Here is a 16714-nt window from a genome sequence, read left to right as displayed (position 1 = left end):
GATATAAGTTGCCCGATTTCAGAACTACCTCAATTGGAGGGGTACCGTTGGTACTTTCTGATAGGGTTAAATATTTGGGGATTATTTTGGACAAGAAACTGTCCTGGAGACCCAATGTAGAAGATCGGGCCAGGAAGGCCGCCATTGTCTTGTACTGCTGCAGAGGGGCTATTGGAAAGAGATGGGGACTCTCGCCAAGAGTATTACACTGACTTTATGAGATGGTGGTCAAACCGATTCTGCTATATGGGGTGTTGGTCTGGTGGAAAGCACTGAACACGGCGAGCACCTCCAAAATGGTAGTCGCTTTCCATCAGGATGTGTTCTGCAGTAACAGACGAGGCTCTGGCGACCTCGTTCCATGAGGAGCTTGGGGGTGGGGAGGGGATGGCCTGAAGATTTAATGTGGCCACATAAATCGTTCCCGAGATGGTCGGGCTAGCACCTTAATGGTGCTGTTGTACCGGAGCGTACCGGATCTGTATCCGGCAAAGACCATTACATCGAAAGCACTCCCCAAAGCCTTCGGGGAGCAACCTTATCGCTACAATAACAACAACAACATGTGTTCTGCAGTCTCATCTTCGCGATCACAGAATCGATAGAGTCTACTAGAATATATGCCCAATTTATGCATATGGCTCTTTAGCCTGCGGTGTGCTGTGAGTATGCCTGTTAAAATCCTAAGGCTACTTTTTTGGAGGTTAATCATAGCTTTGTATCGCTTTGGGTTGTACCCTCCTATTAGTGCCTTTGCCTGACGAAGTCCTGGACTTTCGCGCCAGTGTTGTTCTCTGAGGCACGCCTCTTTTTGTCTAAACTCTTCCCTTATTGTATGTGACCCTATTGGCATGATGGGCTCAGGTCCTATTGGCTTTTCGGCCGCTGCCAACCTGGCAAGCTCGTCCGCTTGCTCGTTACCATCCACTCCTCTGTGCACAGGTACCCATGCTAGACGGATGGTGTTATTGACTCCTAGCCTGTTTAACCTCTCTACGCACTCAAGGACTGTTGATGGTTTAATCTCAACTGAAGATAATGCCATAAGCGCAGCTTGACTGTCGCTGAGTATAGCGATTTTCTCGTTGGTGTATCCCCGCTGTAAGTTTATCTCTGCACACCGGCTTATAACTAGAACTTATTTTGGTTCGGGGTCTAAGGATCCCCGCTCCTATGCCCTGCGGTGTCTTCGAGCCATCGGTGTACCAAATTCTAGTGTGTTCCTGGTGAAGCGCTTCAATCCTGGAAGTGTCCCACGTACATTTGTTCCCCAGCTCTATCTTGAAGTGCTTCTCAAACTTAATTATCTTCCTCGTGTCATCTCTGGGAAGTTGGATGAGTGGAATAACTTGACTAGAGTTTAAAATTGCCACTTCGGCCACTTAAGCTGAGATGAGCAGCAAAATCTTATGTTATCCAACAAGGTACTAGCCCGACCATCTGGGGAACAATTTGGTATGACCACATGAAACCTTCTAGGCCATCCTGCACTCCCAACCCCTAGATTAATGAGGAGCTTGGGGTCGCTAGAGCCTCGGCTGTTAAAGAAACAGGATTCTCCACGGGTAGGTGAGGTTGAAAATTGGTTTGGAGAAGCTATATATTGCGCAGGCAACCACTTCAAAGGGTTGCGCTACACAACCCCTTGAATCAATTTGGTATTTTAGTGTCCTCTTACGACAGGCATAACTGCCGATGGTATATTCTAAGCGCCATAACCCGCTGGGATTAAATAAAACTCATATATTTATATGAATGCTTTTGGGATCACAATGCCAACTTGTCGAACAAGTTATATTATAACTCAATGTTAGCACGAGAACATGAAGGGTTATACTCCATATCATTTTGAAATTTTTGAAAAACTCAGATTGAAAAGTTTCGAAAGTGGGCCAAATAATTTGAAAGTTGACTCAAGAAATTAATACTAACGAAATTGTAAATATAATAATAAGCAACATTGAATCTAAATTAAAAACAACAATGCTAGTGAAAACAACGTTTATAATTTAATCAAGTAGCCGACTAAACGCCGTTTGTATTTCCTCGTTAAGTTTTTTATATTCACGCATAATTCTGCGTTCTCCATCTTTTAGTGGATCCTAAGAGATTAATAAACAAGTTTGAGTTTTCAAATTTTTCTCAGTTGAAGTATTGAACCTACCTTAAATTTCATTGATGACAATTCATACAAAATATTTCCCATTTCTTGACGTATCTCATTCCATGTAACACGATTCTCTTCTGATGCCGTGCTTTCGATTGCACTGCGTGCCAAATCATAAAATGTTATAATATTTTTCAGCATACCAACCGTTTTATAGAAGGGACAAAAGCGATCATAGGTCGAATACGAATTTTGTTGTAAGAAATCATCTTTAATCAATTTAGCCACCTCCAAAGTTACTTTATCTGCCTCAGCCAGCGAAGCTTTTCCCACAAGCTGTACAATTTCTGATAGATCTTCCTCTTCCTGCAATATCTCTTTAACTTTAACACGCAAACTAACAAATTCAGGAAAATTTTCTTCATAATACTCATCCAGAGCGCGCATATATTTCGAGTAAGACATTAACCAATTCACAGATGGAAAGTGTTTACGTTGTGCTAATTTTTTATCCAAACCCCAAAACACTTGTACAATACTTAGTGTGGCAGATGTAACTGGATCTGAGAAATCACCACCAGGTGGTGATACAGCGCCAACAATCGATACCGAGCCTTCACGTGCCGGATTGCCTAAACATTTGACACGTCCAGCACGTTCGTAGAAAGAGGCGAGACGTGCAGCCAAATAGGCGGGGTAGCCAGAATCAGCAGGCATTTCAGCGAGACGTCCAGAAATTTCACGCAAAGCTTCGGCCCAACGTGAGGTAGAATCTGCCATCATAGAAACGTTGTAACCCATATCACGAAAATATTCGGATAGTGTAATGCCAGTGTAAATTGAAGCTTCACGTGCAGCAACTGGCATGTTGGAAGTGTTGGCGACTAGAGCCGTACGTTTCATAATAGATTCGGTAACACCATCAATTTCAACCGAGAGTTGAGGGAAATCACGTAATACTTCAGACATTTCATTACCGCGCTCACCGCAACCCACATAAACAATTACATCCGAATTGGAGTATTTCGATAAGGCCTGAAAATTGAGGAAAGTCAATGAACTCATCAAGTCAATGAACCCCAAAAAGTGGGTCTGTGTCATCATTCTTAAATTTTTTGTTTTGAATTATTATCAAGAAAACCAAGAATATGAAAATTAATTTCAATTATTTAATAATTTTATAAAGAATGCTTCAAAAAAAATTAGCTGCCGGAGTTACTGAGGACGATGAGATAGAGTGTCCTCGTTACTTTAAGATAATTATGCCACTTTTCGGAATCGGACCTGGCATTAACAGTTTTTCGAAACATTTAAAGCAGACTGACACACACAAGTTAGGGTATTGCGAAATCGATGAATGGTAGCCAATAGATAGCAACGAACTAATTGATCTAAGCTCCTACTTTGCACTTTATGAGATGCTAGAAGCTAACGCCTATGTCCTATAGCTCTTCACAATCCCTCATCCAAATGAAGCTCCCTCAGAAAGTCCAGAATGTAACTTGGCTTTAGGAAGTGTATGTCCCTATTATCTTCTGCAGTCTCATCTTCGCTGTCCTATAACCAACAAATATCCTACACCATATGAGTATCTACGCTTCCCAAGGCAGTCGGTTCTATGTACCGGAGCGACTCGGGATTTTTCCCGACCAAGGACTGTCATTTCAGTGTGACCCCATCTAATTTGTTTCGTCCCTCCCACAAATTGTCATCCTCCCAGCAGCTCCTTGCAGCAGGACTGCTCCATATTCTCTTACTCCGGGAAGGCATCGAATCCAATCCGGGTCCGTCTCCTGACCCCGGTCCTGAGAAATGGTTTTGCTGCATCTGCCGGAAAATAATCTTTTTAGGACGGTCATACTCTGTTCAGTGTGTCTCGTGCAAGGGATGGTTGCATCGGACAGGTTGTTCTGGGCTTGATCCCAAAACCCGACGTCCACGTAACTTTTATAAATCTTTTGTGGCTCCTTGCTGTTCACGCCCAAGGGCGTCCCGTAGTCTACGTCTAAGCGCCCCTCCACTACCTACCAGCAGCCCCGCTGCTCAGCAAGCCACAACAAGTACCCGCTGCTGCTCGCGCCCCACGGCGCCAACAACTCAAACAGCTGCTACCACTCATAACTACAATCTTCGTAGTAGAGTCGGAAGCAATGCTGAGCAACAGCCCCTGCCCCCGTCTTCTCCCCCCTCTTTTCCGGCAGAAATCGTGTAGGTCAGGGAAACAGACTCTTAGTCCCTACCTCCGTTTGCACCGTTTGCCAGCACAGAATATATATGTTTGCGGCATCCGCCCAATGCAGCTCCTGCCTTGGGTGGTGCCACTTCCCTAGATGTTCTGGTCTCCGCGACGGCAACCCCCCGACGGGTTTCATCGGCCATGTTGCCAGGTCGCAAACCCAAATCATCCGGGTACCCCAATGCTTGCCCAAGGACGCCCAGTCCTAGGGCCACAACAGCAATTGCGTCCTGGCCTTCCCCAACCCAGGCGTAGTCACCCGTCACTTACCCACAGAGTGGCGACGTCTCCCCTTATGCACTTCAGAATTCTGCAGTTAAACTGTAATGGACTAACTGGGGAGATTACGGAGATAGTCGATTTCATGAAGCGGCACAACATCCGCATTGCTGCGATTCAAGAGACTAAACTCACAGCAAAATCTGCATTGCAGACCTGCTCTGGGTATAACGTCCACAGGAAAGACCGCGAGAGCGGAAATGGAGGCGGTCTCGCGTTTATCATACACCACTCTGTGCAATATTATATATTTGATCCTGGCATCGACCGCAGGGACAATGTCTTAGAACGTCAAGGCCTATCTGTCCGGTCAGGCGATGCAAACCTAGAAATAATCAACATCTACATCCCTCCTGTCACCTGTTGCCCCAGTGGATACCGCCCTAATATCAGGGCCTTACTCACTGGCAACAATCGCATTATCTTAGGCGATTTCAATGCCCATCATGATCTATGGCATTCAAACTTGCGGGCGGACAGTAGGGATGAGATGTTGGCGGATCGAATAGAAGAAACGACGTTCTGCACAATAAACGGAGGCGCCCCAAACACGTATGGTAGGAAGCTGTCGCAGCTCGCCAGATATCTCAATCGTGAGCGCAGAACTCGTAAACTGCGTCAACTGGCAGCCGATGGTAACATTGGCATCCGACCACCTGCCCATACTTATTTCGCTTGAGTGTAACGCCGACTTCATCGTCACTGAAAAACGCACTTTCATAACCTTCAAAAAAGGAAAGTGGGAAGAATATAAATCCTTTACAGACAGCCGCCTAGCTGCCCTCCCTATCCCGACTGATGCCCGCCAAGGGGAGCGTGCCTTCCGTAAGGTCATTAAATCCGCCTCGGCACATTTCATTCCCGCCGGGAGAATTCCCGAAATCCGGCCCACTTCCCGGCGGAGGCCGCAAACTTAGCGAGAGCACGTGACCTTATAAGACAGCTTGATCCAGGCGACCCCCAAATAAGGGATATAAACCAACGCATCAGATTGCTTGTAGATGAACACAAGCGGGCGAAATGGTAAGAGCACCTAAGAGGTTGTAACCTCTCTACAGGTGTGGGTAAACTTTGGTCCACCGTAAAGTCCCTATCGAATCCGACTAAGCACAAAGACAAAGTTTCCATTGCCTTTGGCGACAAAGTGCTGTCGGACGTGAAAAAATGCGCGGGCGCTTTCTGCCGACAATATATAATGCATCCTACGGTCGACAAAGATAGACGGAGAGCCAATAGACGCGCACATAAACACAAATTCAGCGCGTCACCAATCACCATCACCGCTAAAGAGGTTGAGGACGCCATTTGTCGTGCTAAACCATCCAAAGCAATGGGCCCAGACGGCATAGCCATGCCGATGCTTAAAAACCTAGGGAAAGAGGGGTTCAAATATTTAGCGCATGTCTTCAATCTGTCTCTTTCCACCTTTGTTATACCTGGGAAATGGAAAATGGCCAAGGTGGTCCCGCTACTAAAGCCTGGGAAACCAGCTAACATAGGTGAGTCGTATCGTCCGATGTCTCTCCTATCGCCAGTGGCAAAGACGCTTGAAGCCATTTTGCTCCCTTATTTCCAAGCAAATTTGCAGCTAGCCCCTCATCAGCATGGCTTCAGAAAACTCCATAGCACTACCACCGCGCTAAATGCCATTAGCACCCAGATAAATTGCGGTTTAAATCAATACCCCCACCATAGAACAGTACTCGTAGCGCTGGGATTCAAGGGGTTGTGTAGCGCAATATATAGCTTCTCCAACCCAATTGTCAACCTCACCTTCGAGCGGCGAATCCCGTTTCACTAACAGACGAGGATCTGGCGACCCCAAGCTCCTCATGGAACTTGGGGGTGGGGAGGGAGGGATGGCCTGAAGGTTCAATGTGGCCATATAAATCGTTCCCGAGATGGTCGGGCCAGCACCTTAATGGTGTTGTGTTACCGGAGCGTATCGGATCTGTATCCGACAAAGGACCATCACATCGATAATACTCCCCAAAGCCTTCGGGGAGTAACCTAATCGCTACAACAACAACAACAACAACAACTCGTAGCGCTAGACCTATCAAAAGCTTTTGATACGGTCAACCATGGCTCGTTACTGCAGGACCTGAAAGGGTCTACCCTTCCCCCATGTCTTAAAAGGTGGACCGCAAATTATCTGGGTGGTCGGCAGGCATCGGTGCAATTTAGAAACGAAACATCAAAACCAAGGAGAATTAAACAGGGGGTGCCACAGGGTGGTGTCCTATCCCCACTTTTGTTTAATTTCTACATATCTAAGCTACCTTCACCACCGGAAGGAGTCACAATCGTTTCCTACGCCGATGACTGCACAATAATGGCCACAGGCCCAGGCCCAAAGATCGATGCGCTATGCAATAAAATAAACGGCTACCTCCCTGATCTCTCCAATTTTTTCGCCTCGGGAAACCTGGCATTATCACCGACTAAATCTTCCGCGACCTTATTTACAACATGGACGCCCCAAATGTCGACCATTTTGAACATCCACGTCGATGGCACTACGCTACCGACTGTCCTACACCCCAAAATCTTGGGTGTGACGTTTGATCAGGATCTACATTTTGGTGAGCACGCAGCCGCAATTGTTCCGAGAATTCAGAGCCGTAACAAAATCCTCAAATCCCTCGCTGGCAGTACTTGGGGAAAAGATAAAGAAACGCTCATGACTACATACAAAGCAATTAGCCAGCCGAATACGTGCTACGCGTCACCCATATGGTCGCCAAGCCTAAAAATCACCCACTGGAAGAAACTACAGGCCTGCCAAAATACCGCTCTCAGAATCGCCACGGGCTGTCTTCTTATGTCCCCAGAACACCATCTGCATAATGAGGCGAGAATACTCCCCATCAGGGAGAGAAATGAGATGCTGACCAAACAGTTCCTGTTGAATACCCAGAAACCTGGGCATCCCAACAGACATCTGATTGATGAACCAGCACCGCCTAGGGGCTTAAGGAGTCATCTCCGTAAGCATTTTGAGGAAATACGGCACCTGAGAACCCAGCCGTATGAATTAAAAAAACACAAGCAGGTCCTTGGTGAACTCCATAAACAGGCGTCGGACCTTTATGCCGGGAATCGCCCGGTGAATCCAGTACTTAACGAAAATTGTCCAAAACTTGCGGAAGAGGAACGCATACTCCCCAGGGAAACGCGTGTCAATCTTGCTCAACTTCGTTCTGGATACTGTAACAGGTTAAACTCTTACCTATCCAGAATCAACCCCGACATACAAAATGTATGCCCCGCTTGCAATGTGTCCCCACATGACACCAACCATCTCTTCATTTGTAATGTGGAACCAACGCCTCTAACACCCCTTTCCTTTTGGTCCACCCCTGTTGAAACGGCAAGTTTCCTTGGACTCCCGTTAGACGATATTGATGACAATTTGTGATCGGTCGCGGCTATTAGGTAGGGCGAGCATTGCTACAACAACAACAACAACAGTATGCTTGGTTAAAATCTCAAGCTGCTTCTTGGAAAGTTAACCAAGTTCTTATTGTTGTTGTTGTTTTTGTTGTTTTAGCAGTGCTTCGCCCCATCCAATAGGTGCGACCGATCACAAATTGTCATCTATATCCTCTAACGGGAGTCCAAGGAAACTTGCTGTTCCAACAGGGGTGGACCATAATGAGAGGAGAACGTTTCCCAAGGCAGTCGGTTCTATGTACCGGAGCGACTCGGGAAAATTCCCGACCAAGGACTGTCATTTCAGTGTAACCCCATTTAATTTGTTGCGTCCCTCCCACAAATTGTCACCAAGTTCTTACATCGTCTTGTGTTGCAGCCCCCAGCAGTGCCTCCTGATTAAGCTCGTATATTCTTATGCGAGACCTTAAAGCTATGATGTGTTCAGTTTCTATGAGCTTGTTGGCATTTCTCTTTTGGGTTATGCTGTTATGATCTACTCCACTGGGTCCCACAATCTAGGCTATACTGATGATGTTGTTAGTCTCCACTCGGTTCGGCCTCTCCACGCACTTAAGGACTATTGAGTACCTAATCTCAACTGAAGATATGCCCTTGTGTGGCCTGGCTGTCGCTAATTATAATTATGTGGCTCGATCTTTATGTTGTTGTTGTTGTAGCGATTAGGTTACTCCCCGAAGGCTTTGGGGAGTATTATCGATGTGATGGTCCTTTGTCGGATACAGATCCGATACGCTCCGGTAACACAACACCATTAAGGTGCTGGCCCGACCATCTCGGGAACGATTTATATGGCCACATTGAACCTTCAGGCCATCCCTCTCTCCCCACCCCCAAGTTCCATGAGGAGCTTGGGGTCGCCAGAGCCTCGTCTGTTAGTGAAACGGGATTCACCGCTCGAAGGTAAGGTTGACAATTGGGTTGGAGAAGCTATATATTGCGTTACACAACCCCTTGAATCCCGCTCGATCTTTATCACTTCGAGAAGCTTCGTTGCAAGATGATCTCCTGTAAAGAGTCTGTAGTGGATATTAAACATTTAGGTTTTCAGCTTAATACACTTTTGCAACATCCCAACGGCGTAGGGGGCTTAGATTATACACGCGGCAGGTATACCTGCTGTAATGGATATTAAACTTGAGGGGACTAAAATACCCAAATGATTCAAGGGGGTGAAGTGCAACCTTTTCAAGAGGTTGCAAACGTAATTTATAACTTATCCAACCCAATTGTCAACCTCACCTACCCTTGGCGAATCCTGTTTGTGGACCATTCGAGCTGCAAAAACGAAGAGGATATAGAAACAGTCAAGCATTTTCTGTTCGACTGTTGTTGTTGTAGCGATAAGGTTGCTCCCCGAAGGCTTTGGGGAGTGTTATCGATGTGATGGTCCTTTTCCGGATACAGATCCGGTACGCTCCGGTGCCATAGCACCATTAAGGTGCTAGCCCGACCATCTCGGGAACGATTTATGTGGCCACATTAAACCTTCATGCCATTCCCTCCCTCCCCACCCCCAAGTTCCATGAGGAGCCTCGTCTGTTAGTGAAACAGGATTCGCCGCGGATAGGTGAGGTTGACAATTGGGTTTGGAGAAGCTATATATTGCACTGGCAACCTGAAGGGTTGCGCTACACAGCCCCTTCAATCTGGTATTTTAGTCGCCTCTTACCGCTGGGGGACAGACTGTCCTGCGCTTTGGCGCAAGAGGAAGGAATCTCTGGGATCTCCCTTCTTTGACGATCTTTGTGATCTGGCTAAGTTGGAACCTAAGAAATTCCTAACATTTGCTGGTCTACCTGTTGGTTTGAGTAGGGGAGAGATCTACGTGGTATCACAATGGGACCTTTTGGGCCTAATTGCACTGGTGCTCGCAACGGTGGTCAATCTAACCTTAACGGAGTATGAAAACTAATGAAATTGTATAAACTTTTTGTTAGCGTGTTCTTCAAGTTTCGGTAACGTTTATGGTTATTTTGCTAGATAATCTGGAATACAGAAATTTCTAGATATGAATTATGTAATTTCGACATTAACCTGTGATATAACAGTTTTGCCACAACCAAATGCTCCCGGTATAGCAGTAGTTCCACCCAAAACACAAGGAAACAGTGAATCCAGTACACGTTGTCCCGTTAAAAGTGGAGTAATTCCTGGCAATTTTTCAATAACTGGACGTGGTTGACGTACTGGCCAAACTTGTAACATCGAATGCTTTGTAACGACACCATCAAATTCGGTTTCCAATACAATATCATTTACAGTATAATTTCCCGCTGGTGCTATATATCTAACTGTACCACGAGCTCGTGGATTCATAAGTAACTTATGCGTTAATAAAGTATTCTCCGGTACGGTACCATAAATATCACCACCAGTCAAGTGTGAACCGACTGAAATCTTTTCAGGATGAAATTCCCACGATATATCACGTGACAAACTTGTAACATTTATACCCTTCGGAATATAGATTGATTTGGTTAATTCATTAATGCTACGTAGCGGACGTTGTATGCCATCGAATATGCTGCCCATTATGCCAGGACCTAATTCAACGGACAGAGGTTTGCCAGTTTTTAATACAGGATCACCAACAGTAACGCCTGAAGTATCTTCATACACTTGAATTGTTGCCATTTCCATTTCAAGACGAATAATTTCGCCGACAAGTTCAAAATAACCGACGCGCACCAATTCGTACATCGCAGCACCGGACATGCGTTCAGCGGTGACAACTAAGGAAATTAATAGGAAATAAATTGTGAATAAAGGTAATAGTCTAGTTGAGTGGTCGACTGCTAATACGCTACCAAAAATATCGAGAGAGGTGTCAAAAGACCCGTATTGACCTCGAGCCTTTTTGTGGACTTACAAAGGCACACGCCAGAGAAACTATAAGTAACTGGGAAACTAAACAATTCAGACGTCACTGGATTGATTGCCCAGGGCAAAGGCAGTGTAAACTGTTTATACTTCCGGCAACGAAAGTATCAGTCAAACTCATTAATCTAAGCAGGGAGGACCTAAGAACTCCTACTGGGTACTATACGGGACACTGCGGTCTAATATCACCTAAGTAAATTAAATCTGATGCCCAAAATTGAGGGACCAAAACTATATCCGCGCAAAACACTTATGTTCACAATTTGTTTTTGTGGGTATACAACATTACAACAACCACATAAAAATCGCCAACTTCAACTGCAAATGTCTCCGGACATAGACAAAATTTTCATTTTCGCCTTCGGATTATTGTTGTTGAGATTAATACGAGTCTTTTGACACCTCTCTCGATATTTTTGGTAGTGTCTTAGCAGTCAACCCGTCGGCAACGTTTTACAAGACGGTGCACCCCCTAATTTTAACAACCTCGACCTCCGTTTTAAGAATCCGAAAGCGGAAATAAAAAATTTTATTTCTGTCTAAAGTTATTCACAAAAAACCGTAAAATGACCACAAGAGGGTCCGAATGGGGTTCGGAGAATCAACTCCGACATACAAAATGTATGCCCCGCTTGCAATGCGTCCCCACATGACACAAACCAACTCTTTAAGTAATGTCGAACCAACGCCTCTAACACCCCTCTCATTATGGTCCACCCCTGTTGAAACATCAAGTTTCCTTGGACTCCCTTTAGAGGATATTGATGAGAATTTGTGATCGGCCGCATCTATTGGATGGGGCGAAGCACTGCTACAACAACAAGAGGGTCCGAAATATGGGGCCCGATCCATAGTTTTTTTGTATAGAACACCTTTCTGCGTTGGCAGCCTTCGGTGGCCCTTACAAAAAATTACCCTGGGTGGGTCCGACACCGGTTTAGGGATCAAATTAAATGCGCGCAGAACATCTTTCTGCATTAGTGTGTGTGTGTGTGTGTACAACAAATCTGACAAAGGTAATTCTATACGACAGCATAAAACTGCTAATACGCGTCCAAATATCGAGAGAGGTGTTGTTGTTGTTGTTGTAGCAGTGCTTCGCCCCACCTAACAGCCGCGACCGATCACAGATTGTCATCAATATCCTCTAACGGGAGTCCAAGGAAACTTGCTGTTTCAACAGGGGTGGACCATAAGGAAAGGGGTGTTAGAGGCGTTGGTTCCACATTACAATTAAAGAGATGGTTGATGTCATCTGGGGACACATTGCAAGCGGGACATACATTTGGTATGTCGGGGTTGATTCTGGATAGAAAAGAGTTTAACCTGTTACAGTATCCAGAACGAAGTTGAGCCAGAGTGACACGCGTTTCCCTGGGGAGTATGCGTTCCTCTTCTTTCAGTACTGGATTCACCGGGCAATTCCCGGCATAAAGGTCCGACGACTGTTTGTTCACCAAGGACCTGCTTGTGTTTTTTCGCTTCATACGGCTGGGTTCTCAGGTGCCGTATTTCCTCAAAATGCTTACGGATATGACTCCTTAAGCCCCTAGGCGGTGCTGGCTCATGTTTTTGTTGTTGTTGTAGCGATAAGGTTTCTCCCCGAAGGATTTGGGGAGTGTTATCGATGTGATGGTCCTTTGCCGGATACAGATCCGGTACGCTCCGGTAACACAGCACTATTAAGGTGCTAGCCCGACCATCTCGGGAACGATTTCTATGGCCACATTAAACCTTCAGGCCATACCTCTCTCCCCACCCCCCAAGTTCCATGCGGAGCTTGGGGTCGCCAGAGCCTCGTCTGTTAGTGAAACAGGATTCGCCGCGGATAGGTGAGGTTGACAATTGGGTTTGGAGAAGCTATATATTGCGCCGGCAACCAGAAAGGGTTGCGCTACACAGCCCCTTGAATCTGGTATTTTAGTCGCCTCTTACGACAGGCATACCTACCGCGGGTATGTTCTCACCCCCTAACCTGCTGGGGGGGTGCTGGCTCATCAATCAGATGTCTGTTGGGATGCCCAGGTTTCTGGGTATTTAACAGGAACTGTTTGGTCAGCATCTCGCTTCTCTCCCTGATGGGGAGTATTCTCGCCTCATTATGCAGATGGTGTTCTGGGGACATAAGAAGACAGCCCGTGGCAATTCTGAGAGCTGGTATTTTGGCAGGTCTGTAGCTTCTTTCAGTGGGTAATTTTTAGGCTTGGCGACCATATGGGTGACGCGTAGCACGTAATCGGCTGGCTAATTGCTTTGTATGTAGTCATGAGCGTTTCTTTATCTTTTACCCAGGTACTCCCAGCAAGAGATTTGAAGATTTTGTTACGGCTCTGAATTCTCGGAACAATTGCGGCTGCGTGCTCACCGAAATGTAGATCCTGATCAAACGTCACACCCAAGATTTTGGGGTGTAGGACAGTCGGTAGCGTAGAGCCATCGACGTGGATGCTCAAAATTGTCGACATTTGGGACGTCCATGTTGTAAATAAGGTCGCGGAAGATTTAGTCGGTGATAATGCCAGGTTTCGCGAGGCGAAAAAACTGGAGAGATCAGGGAGGTAGCCGTTTATTTTATTGCATATCTCATCGATCTGTGGGCCTAGGCCTGTGGCCATTACTGTGCAGTCATCGGCGTAGGAAACGATTGTGACTCCTTCCGGTGGTGAAGGTAGCTTAGATATGTAGAAATTAAACAAAAGTGGGGATAGGACACCACGCTGTGGCACCCCTTGTTTAATTCTCCTTGGTTTTGATGTTTCGTTTCTAAATTGCACCGATGCCTGCCGACCACCCAGATAATTTGCGGTCCACCTTTTAAGACATGGGGTTTCGGATTCTTAATACTGATGTCAATACGCGTCTTTTGACACTTCTCTCGATATTTTTGGATGCGTATTAGCATGCTGTCGTATAGAATTCCGCTGACAAAAAACAACAACCACATGAAAATTATAACCATTTTAAATTTCGCTTCCGGAATCTTAAAACGGAGGTCAAGACGCGTCTTTTGATACCACCTTTGATAATTTTGGTAGTAGTGCAGTTTAGGGGCCACCCTAAAGTTGGGCCAAGATTTTCGAGTGAGGTATCAAAAGATACGTATTAATCTCGAGAACAATAATCCGAAGGCGGAAAAGAAAAATTGTATCTCTGTCCGGAGATATTTACAGTTGAATTTGGCGATTTTCATGTGGTTGGTGTTGTGTTTGTACCCACAAAAAAATTGTGCATCACCACACACCCGGACTTGGCATGGCGTAGCTCAGGGTTATTTTTTATAAGCGCGACCGAAGGCCGCCAACGCAGAAAGGTGTTCTGCGCAAAAATACTACGGATCCCACCCTCGGTTTCGGAAGAACCCGCGGATCTTTTTTCGGTTTTTGTTATCATCTTTTGAACGGGTAAAAAAAGTTAACTTCCGCTTTCGAATTCTTGATCTAGACGTTAATACGCGTCTTTTGATACCTCACTCAAAAAACAAAGGCCGAATTATAGGGTGGGGCCCCTAAACTGCACAATTACCATAATTTTTGATAAAAATTAGGTGGTGCACCTTCTTGTAAAACGTTACCGACCCCTCAACTAGACTTTCACCAAAATAAAGGCAAATGTAGATTAGACGCATTTACCTGGTCCTGAAACTCCAAAAACACGTCCGTACATTTTCTCCTGGTATTCGATTTTTGGTTCTGCCGCGGGCTTCACCGTTGGCGCAGCCATGCAAACACATTCTGGCTTTACCTCGTCAAGGCATCCGCATTGCTTCGGTTCAGGCTCATAGCAATTGCACCACATTATGAAATCGAGAACAGTTATGGGTACCAAAGTGCAATATTTTTGTTATTTTCTTAAATTAACTCGCGATATTGTAAGCCACTAACGTTTTTTTCTTCAGTTGTAGATGTGAGATTTTTAAATTGAATTTTCGGTTTTGACAGCTTATGAATTTTATTTATATACACCCTGTGCTTATGCTTAAGATTACATCATGTCTGCACCTTCTTTTTCTACTCAAATAATTTCCACGAGCGCTTTCAGAGAACATTCCTCGTGTTCCAATGGTACATGAACCAGACATGGATAGAGATTTAACACGCGAATGCAACAACAATGTGAACCCAGTGAACCATATTGTTGTTGCATTTGCATGATAAATCTCTATCAGTATATGGTTCATGTACCATTGGAACAAAAGGATTATTTTCGGTGACAGTGTAATTTTAAACGACAGTATGACACTGCTAATACGGAGTCAAAATATGCTTATTAATCTCGCCCCATCCAATAAGTGCGTCTACCTACAAATTGTCATCAATGTCCCCGAGCGGGAGTCCAGGGAAACTTGCAGCTTGAGCAAGGGTGGGCCAGATAAGGGAAATTACAGGCGTCGGTTCCACAACTGAAAAGATAGGTGGTGTCATAATGTGTTATGGCCTCCGTGGGAGATCACCCGTGGAACGTACTAGTTGGCTGGTGATAGGTGAAAGGGTCAGGATTCACCCCCACTCATGGTTGCCTAGAGTGGTTACACACTCTCCATACTAAATTAGTGCAGGTGGCATCGCCGAGATTTTTATCCTATCAGCTGATTTTGTTTCTTCCATTTCACTGGTAAAAAAAGAGATGGCAAAAGCAAACATAATCAACACATTGGTAATTACTGCGATCGTGATGGTGAATATTTTTTTTTTTTTTTACAGCGCTTTAAGCTATCTCTATTGGCAAGTCCAATTAACTCAGCGCACAATTCTCTCACGACGCAAAAGTTGCCCCCTCTGAATTCCATACGCCTATCATCAACGCGACGACAAAATCGGAACATGGTATATGTGACAGGGACATGAGCCAACAGGTGGGTTGAACGAACCCATAAAAACAGCGAAGTATAGATTGATCGGGGGATCTAGCGGAAGCATATACGGAAGCGGGTTTTTGGCTTTTCCTTTTTTGGACACGTGAAAAGTTGTAAAAGTTGGAACGGACGGTGAATTTTCATACGGAAATATTTAATTTGAGAAAACGTTGGGGCAGTTGCTTCCAAACTTCGAAAATAAGTGAAACCAACATCCATTAGCATTATTTTGTGGGTTTGTTCCTAAGTTGTGCTTTGAAACCCACGAAAAGCCCGATTGCCCGATTGTAATGCATTTTGGGGCGAACCAAGGCCTGCTGAACTACCACCAGCTTTAACCCCACCAACAGCAGGGCCGGCAACATAGGCCTGCTGAACCACCACCAGCTTTAACCACACCAACAGCAGGGCCGCCGAACATAGGCCTGCTGCAACACCATCAGCTTTAACCACACCAACAGCAAGGCTGCCGAACATAGGCCTGCTGCAACACCACCAGCTTCAACAACAACGACGGGTGAAACAATTGGTGAGTTCGTTCCGTAATACGGACCACTATAATTTACTAAATTGAGAGATTCCAAAACCAAATTTGATTGTAAGAGAATTTAAAAATCACATAAAAGATAATTTAGTATTTAAAATTATAGAAAGTAGTATACTAACTAGATTTAGATTCCTAAAACAAAGCTGTTTGCCGAACAGACGTGTTTTATCTCGCCCTCTGTTTTTTATTCTTTTTGTCCAGTTTTTATATATTTATTTTACCTATTACGATATCTGGTGTAATGGATAAATAGTGACAAGCATTTTTCGCGTTCGGATACCCTTATTGTGCCTTGTGGTGGCTTTTGCAAGAAAGTCTATCATCGTTCTTGCTGTGAAGGCAACTTTTCAGAGT

At 45.2% G+C, this 16714-nt stretch overlaps 1 protein-coding gene across 1 annotated transcript; it reads right to left on the bottom strand.

Moving 5' to 3' along the window:
- Positions 1-1989: 1989 nt before the first annotated feature.
- Positions 1990-14779, bottom strand: LOC137242739 (V-type proton ATPase catalytic subunit A-like). The gene is made up of 4 exons (XM_067769993.1): positions 14591-14779; positions 10116-10813; positions 2165-3142; positions 1990-2102 (listed from the first exon to the last, which is right to left on the bottom strand). Exons 1-4 carry the CDS (start codon positions 14754-14756, stop codon positions 2010-2012), a joined length of 1935 nt encoding a protein of 644 aa, XP_067626094.1. The 5' UTR covers positions 14757-14779; the 3' UTR covers positions 1990-2009.
- Between the last annotated feature and the right edge of the window lie 1935 nt (positions 14780-16714).

Source organism: Eurosta solidaginis, chromosome 2 (genome assembly GCF_040869045.1).
Source record: "Eurosta solidaginis isolate ZX-2024a chromosome 2, ASM4086904v1, whole genome shotgun sequence".
Lineage (NCBI taxonomy): Eukaryota > Metazoa > Arthropoda > Insecta > Diptera > Tephritidae > Eurosta > Eurosta solidaginis.
The sequence above is the reverse complement of the archived record's forward strand: the minus strand, read 5'-3'. Positions and strand labels throughout refer to the sequence as shown.

Coding starts and splice junctions, on each gene's coding strand:
- LOC137242739 (XM_067769993.1), bottom strand. CDS start 14,756: ATGTGGTGCAATTGCTATGAGCCTGAACCGAAGCAATGCGGATGCCTT. Junction 10,814..14,590: donor TTTTGGAGTTTCAGGACCAG/GTAAATGCGTCT, acceptor TAATTTCCTTAG/TTGTCACCGCTGAACGCATG. Junction 2,103..2,164: donor TGTCATCAATGAAATTTAAG/GTAGGTTCAATA, acceptor TTAATCTCTTAG/GATCCACTAAAAGATGGAGA.